The 7,389-nt window shown below is 38.7% G+C and overlaps 1 protein-coding gene across 1 annotated transcript in view; it reads right to left on the bottom strand.

Annotated features, from left to right (window-relative positions):
- LOC137992531 (uncharacterized) overlaps nucleotides 1-2,431 on the bottom strand; it is a 2,586-nt gene extending 155 nt beyond the window's left edge. Inside the window, exon 1 of the mRNA XM_068837899.1 lies at nucleotides 1-2,431. This exon is cut by the window's left edge and continues 155 nt beyond it. Coding sequence (XP_068694000.1) covers nucleotides 1,102-2,061 — 960 coding nt within the window. The 5' untranslated portion in view covers nucleotides 2,062-2,431 and the 3' untranslated portion in view covers nucleotides 1-1,101.
- Between the last annotated feature and the right edge of the window lie 4,958 nt (nucleotides 2,432-7,389).

Genomic DNA, 7,389 nt, shown 5'->3' with positions numbered 1-7,389 from the left:
CGCATACTTTCTGGGCATCTCAAGATATTCGGGTTTCCTATCGGTGATACTTACTAATTCTGGGATATTTTTGCACGGTTTTAGACTATCCGGAGAAAGTAGGTCTTAGAAAGTACTCTTGGTATCCAAAAAGAAAATTGGGGGTAACCATGCATTTTCGAGAGATAATTAAGCTTCAATTTGAGAAAGAACGCCATACATTGTTTTGTAATTTAAAGCTTTTTACAGTATTATTTTTTAATTATCTTTAAGAAATGCGTGGTTACGCTCAATTTTCTTTTTTGGATTTCAATAGCACTTGTTAAGATCTACATGTCCTGCATAATCATCATACCGGGGAAAAAAGGACCTTTGAATTAGAAGGCACTGTCCTTAAATAAGCCGCTTTTCGTTTTACTAAAGAGGAAAAACGCCTACTAATAGATAATATAACCACGGAAAGACTAGCGTAGTAGGATGTCAGTGTCATGGAGAAATGGACAAATGCTGAGTCCAAGAAGCTAGTGATCTGTTGTTTGTCTCAACCAGCAAGGCGGCGACGACACAACGTGGCAGCATCTGTATGGCGGCTTAAATTTGAAGTTTTCGTTTTCTGCGATTTCGACACGAAAATTGTATCACACGGCAAACCCTGCAGTTTATGGTCTGCACCAGGGAAAAATGGACCTAAAAGGTAGTAAGTCTAAAGTAAATTGAATTTTGTTCAAGTTGACTGAAATTGATTTCGACTGGTATATATATGTATATTTCGAATCTGATAAACACGAGAACAGCAAACGTTTGAAGAATACACAAAGAGCACATACATGTTATTTATTTCGATGCGCATGGTTTTTCGCTTGCGTTTCTGAATTCATTTTGGACAGTTTAGCTTGCGATTCACTTAAACTTTGTTTTCGTATGATTACTAGGCATAAAAAGGATTCGCATAATTGTATTTTTTTCTAATGATTACAGTCCTTTTAGAAAGTGAGATTCTAAGCTGCATACCATACTGAGTGACTGTACCGTTTCCTCATTTTTCTCTCTCTCTCATTGTCTGATCTAAAGTTTAAGACGCTTAAAGGACTTTTTGAAGAAATACACTCCTTGTAAATATAATCAAGTTTGTACTTGGTTACGGCTTAGAGCGTTTACAGTCCTAATATATCGTCTTAATCTGCTAAAAGTGCTGTCCAAGTTTTCTTCCAATCGACGTAAGCTATCTTCCAATATTTCTTGTTGTTTACGTGCGAAACCTTCGAAATTTATTCTGTACGATTTTGGAGCGGAGAATGAGTCACACAAAGCTCCTTGGTCTGCAAGTGTATAGTGATCTTCCAGTAAAATATCTACATTATCAATTCTACTGTTAGTAGGAGATTTGGCAGGATACAGAGAGCTGGTATCGAATCCGAAGCCATGCTGTTGGGGATGCAATTCCTTGCGATTAAAGGCTCCACGAGGTCTAAAGTCATCAACACTCCGGTAATTATCAGTCGATGATGAATTAAACAGACTGGAGTGTCGATTACCCAGGAACTCGAGATTTCTTCTTCGCTCGGCGACTTTCTTTTTTATTTCGTTTGCTTTCCGATGATAATCCGAATATCCTGAGGCGAATGAGGGAGTGTATAGCCCCTCGCGTTCCGCTTCAAAAATTTGTACGCCGTCTCTTTTTGTGGCGGCTTTGTAGCTCCAGTCCGTTTCTTGGATGAAGTGTCTACTTTCTCTTCCGAAAACAGGATTTGTAATTTCTGGTGTGCAGCCCCGTGTTTCGCTCGATTCAATTCCGCTAACTTTTCCATGAGTTTGACCTTCACTTGTTACCGAATTGTTTAGCGATCTGTCATCACTGCATTCGCTCGCAGTACGAGTTGCTTTGAGGGCTTTATGGCCGCTCAACTTTATCCGCCTGTCTTGCACAAATAAATAATTCTTATTCACCCCTTCCGTTGGTGCCACTCCACCGTTTGTCGTTGAATGATAACCGGAGACATACTTGAGCTTTTGCAACTGCAGAATCTTCTTTTTCTGCGCCCGTAATTTTGCCTCGCGTTCTATGGCCAGTTCTGTAGTCATCACGTTCGTTGTTTTTTTGCGTCGAAGTATAATGCGGGAAGCAACATCATCTGGGAAAAGGACTTGGTAAAACTAGGTAAACACAGATGACTCTCCGTCTTCTTAGGACGCAATAATTATTTCCAGTGTGTGAAAAAGGTGACAGTTATTAAACTTTTTTGTCAAATTGGTGATTGAAAGAGGTGGCAGCAAATATGCGTTGTGTTAGAGTGTTCCTGCGTCACTGACTGATAGGTTCGTTGTGCTCCGAATTCAAACTAGAAACCTCTCTTTTGCATGCTCTAAAATTCTAAGGAATTTCCTATCTTGCTGTAACAATACATTTGGCGTTGAAAACACTGTTGTGAACAGCTCCGATATGAATAAAATCAACACCCAATTTTCCTTAAATTTAAATATTCAAATACCATTCGGCTGCAGGTAACCACTTAGACAACTAAACAAAGTGACAAATTTCCCCTTTACATTCTGTCGTACTAAATTATTAATTTCTTCTAATTTGTTTTAGCGAATGTCACAGTAGAGAGCAGTTTAATGTCATGAAGGAATTATGCGAAAGGCTGTTAACAAGAAAAGCATGTTTAGAAAAGTAAAATCAACAAACTCAACGAGCCATATAGAACATCGCTCTAGAATGTTCTCTGATTTCAATGCCATTTCAAATTGTGACGATTCTTTCTAATTATAATTGTCTATACTTTGTCTTATTAAAACTTTTATCGCCTTTACGACTGTCCAAAATGATGGTCCCTGCTGTATTAATGGCTTTTTTTCCTTTTGTTGTTTTTGGTTTCGTTTTTGTTTCAGTTGTGCAACGTAGCATTTTTCCTGTTATTGTGTTAACTGTGTCCGACTAAAAGGAGCTGCAGGTGGCAAACTGTTACCTGATAACCAACCTATTTAATTTTGCTAACTCTGCTTCGAGAAGATTCTTAAATTGCTTTAGATAACGAAAAAGGGCAAAAAAGAAACCCATCCGGGGACAAATGGAAAGAATCGGCCCATTAATATTGTTTACTGTGATAGTAGAAATAATCCAATCTGGTGTGTCTTACCAGCTAAAAAGTCAATTTATTTGAAACTACTGCGTACTTTAGCGTGCTTTTCTCGAAAGTCGAAAAATTAATGTTTTGCCAATTTTTGCTTGCCTGTCAAGATAAATTAGGATCTACCTTTAAAACAAAGATATTTTATATCTAAAAATCTTTCAATGACTTAGCCATTTCTTGAATTTCTCACCATAAGGACTTTATAACACAAGCTCTTCCAAATAAGTGTCAGAATTTTCTAGACCTGCAAGCTGATTTTTCTGCGGGCGAATTGATGTGTGTCTCGATCGCTTTAAATAGAACGTCGACAAATGCGTTAAATACTAGAGGATACGAAAATTATTAATCCCGATAACTGCTCTCGATGAAGCGTTGAACGACCTTAATTTGACACTAGTTCAGAGTCGGCAGTGGTATAATCGAGTTAATGGCACCATTAAAGTGAACTGTGACGTCATGTTTGGAGTCTCTCACACAAGCTCGCTAAAAATAGTCCTGTTATCCTTTTTTAGCGCTTTAGCATAAAATCAGGCGACGTTCCCGTAGCTTTATGTCATCGATCATAATCGAAATTTGTAAAATTAACATATGTTTAATATGCGCATTCAGCTCTTACAGCTGACGAAACGGGGAAAAAACGCAAAAGCACACCGGACATTCAAAGCCTTTCAAAATGGAAGAAGCAACGCAAGTTGTTTCGTCAGCTTCTAAAGATGATTCAGTCATACACCAAAATTCCTTTCAGGTAACCTTCCGCACATTTGTGCTAGGGGAGTTTTTGACGTACTTCCCCAGAAGACCCCACGGCCCAGAGCCTCCTCAACTTCTTCCATGGGTTGGGTCCAATTCACGAGGAACGCAGCGAGGTTGAAATTGATTCAAAGGAAGAAACAATTACTACTACTACTACTACTACTACTACTACTACTACTACTACTACTGCCAATAGGTTTTCAGAAACCAAATATTCAAACCATCGGCGAAATTCACAGGGAGATTTCTTGGATCAGTAAGCATTTTAACAAGTAACGAACATTATTCAAGATCAAATAGCGAGGAAAGTTTGAATGTTTCATTTTTTATATTAGTTCTTTGGAAGACCAAAACTGAAATAGCTATTTGTCGACAAAAAACATTTTTTGCCGTTTTGGCATTGAAAGACAGCTATCCTGCGAAGCAAGCCTTTCCCCTATAGCGCAAAATTGAGGCACGACAAGAAAACCGCCTTAAGAAAAACGCATGAGCGCGTTGGGATAACTGAGGCCTACGGGACCATAGGCGCCTATGGTCCCGTAGCGGAAGGGATAAAAGTTCACTGTTTCTTTACAAAAATGAATGGAACCTTTCCACTTTTTATCGGACCCGTGCCATTTCTCCTCTGTCGTGTAAACGCGCCTTAAGTCGCCGTAACTTAAGGCGACTTAAACTTAAGAAAAAAATGCCCAAAACATCAGGCGACGTAAGGCCATTTAAGGCGGCTTAAGGTAACCTTACACAACTTAAATTGCTTATTCTACTTGATCACAGAATATCAACAGATCAAAAGTCTCCATATTTTTTCCCAAAATCAGAAAAAAAACAAATGTGAAATAGTTATTATTATTACACAGTTTTTAATTGTTATATGACAGTGTTAAATGTCTATGTCTGAATGCCACCAGAGCTATAAAATGGTGGGCTGGAATAGCAGCAACCGTAATAAATAATTGGCAGAATTTTGGAGATGAACAAAGAGTTTCCAGCAATCTGATTGGTTGAGTGGTTTCCTATAGAAATAATAATATGATTTTATATTCAATGCACTAGCTGGTGAATATAAAGCAAACCAAAATGGCAGGGCTCCCGCGGGCACTCGTAACCTTTACAACAGAAATAAACTGTGTCGATTATCAATTCTCTGTTGTTCAGCTCTGAAGTCAGTACTCACACAATTATTCGTCTCAGATGTACACTCACTTTGCCTTTGGCAAATAGTTATTGTTATCTTAGTAAACTTATCTGCAAGATTCCTGCAGCTTGCACTGTCAATTTTTGCGCGAAAGTTTGGTAAATTATGGGCCATTCCAATGGTATCAAACAATGGTTGTTTCTTTACGGGAACCCAATCAATAAATGTTTTTCTCTTTCTTCAGTTAGATAGAACACTCCAACACAACATAAAGAGTACCCTATGCCAAGTTTTTTCTCAATGAAACTTCTTTTCCTTAGTCATTGTTGACACTTTATACGCTCCTTCTCTCTCCTTCTCATCAACAATCTTTTGTCCGCCATTTTGATTCTCCCAGCTGGTGTCCATGTCTCTATGCGTAGACTCGCGCGCGTGAGCTTGAGTCAAGTCATGTGACCGTAACATTTTTCAGAATTGGTAGCCTTTCCTCCAGGGCACAGGCAAAACCAGGAGCCCATCACCCGGAGCGTGCAACTTAACTATACTTGTGCAACGGCGTTTTCACAAGTAAGGTTATTTTTAGATTGAATTTCCGGCTAATGAGACTCCCACAGGAGCCCGATGACCAATTACAAGAAATTAAGCTGACGTCATAGGGTCACCGAACCGTAACTGACTTTGTTTCTTGACCTAATTCGCGGGAAGGGCTAGTCTAAAAATAAACCTACTTGTGAAAACGCCGTTTCACAGACGCTGTATGGAAGTTGCACGCTCCAGAATGGGCTCCTGGCAAAACCCAATGCTAAAAATTACATAATGAGACATTTCTCCGCGGTCGATCGGTACAATAAGGTTTTAAAGGAAGAATGTTGTGAGCTTTTGTGGTACGGTTGCCATTTTTATTCCTGCATCAGAAATAAAAAATGTTCACCCAGCACGTATATATAACACTTGCCCTACAAGTAAATTTATGCGGATATACTTGCCTGGCACATAAATTTAAAAGAATTTCTTTTAGCTTTGGCTGTGAGTTTATCTATCAAGTTACATATGAACCGTGTACAAAGCGCAAATTAGAGCAGGTTTCCTCGGAGTTGTGGAGTTTAGTAGATGTGCAGTGTTATTATATATATCGTGCATGCGTTTGGTTACAAGATATGCGATCAAGATTTGGAATTTTGTTTGGCGGATAAAGTTTACAGATAAAGTAAACAGATAAAGTTTGGTTAATTTCTTCTGCTTGACTAAATCATGCTTGACTAAATCATGTATTCTTGTGAAGAGCATCGCCATCTAGAACTCGACTATGTAAATCGAACAAAATTAGAGTACGACTTCTCAACCTTCCAAAATACATTTTTCTAAGCCTTTTCTTTAGTTAAAGTTAAGCTTACATCAGTATTAAATCTAATTCTTGTTACTGAGCTTAAATTTGTTTGGTTATCTCACCCGTTACATTTGTTATGTAAAGTTGCAAAAATATTTTCAGGCATCATATCACTGCTACTCACAAAGATGAGGAATTAATAGCTTAAGACTGGACTATTTTATATGGCCTTTCGTGTTTAATACTTGTTTTTGTAGCAAGCAAATGACATAATATCTTGCCAAAAATAAAATGTGTGGGGACTAGAATCTTGCTTGTGGTGTCTCCATTAGAGCTACATGTTGCAATTAAGGCAAAGCTAAAAAAGAAGGCTTGTCACAGATATTTAATCAGAACTTATATGATTCCTGCAAACACTTACAAGTATCTCTGCTGCATGTCCTCTTGTGTGTTCTGGCCTCTCCTATGTGTTGCGGCAGGAGTTCGCCAGCCTCATCACCACCTTTCAAATGGGTAACCCCCTGCCCCACCCATTGTTCTTTTTTTTCTGAAATCAACCAAGAGACAATTACATTAAGATGCCTCCCTTGATCTGCCACTACTTTGTTAACTCATTCTCAACTGTTTTAGGCTAACTTTAAGGTGTGTTGTGTTTGTGGATTAAGGCGACTTAAGGCGACTTAAAGTCCCAGAGTATGCCTTAACTGGATAACATCAATACAATTTACACGAGTAAGAGTTGACACTACAGCTTCCCCCGCTATTAGATATGTGTGCGCCTAGGTAGAGGAATGGCCGATTACAAACGGAGCAGCTTTAGCAGAAGGCAATTGTTGTTGAAGCGGGGAGAGAACAAATCCGCAGTACGGAATATAAAAAAGGCGTTGCACAGAGGAGTAGAGAGTTTGATCATGGAACTCGACTGGTTTCGACTGGTGGTTTACCAGTCGAAACAGTAACTAAAGGTAACGCAAGGTCAATTTTTACTACAATGTGGACACCGTTTTTTTTGAAAATGCAACATATTGAAAGGGATGAAGTTTGTTAGTCTTGCATACTGTAAT

This window comes from Montipora foliosa, chromosome 2 (assembly GCF_036669935.1).
Source record: "Montipora foliosa isolate CH-2021 chromosome 2, ASM3666993v2, whole genome shotgun sequence".
NCBI lineage: Eukaryota > Metazoa > Cnidaria > Anthozoa > Scleractinia > Acroporidae > Montipora > Montipora foliosa.
Note: the sequence above shows the minus strand (reverse complement) of the source record. Positions and strands in the feature narration are given on the sequence as shown.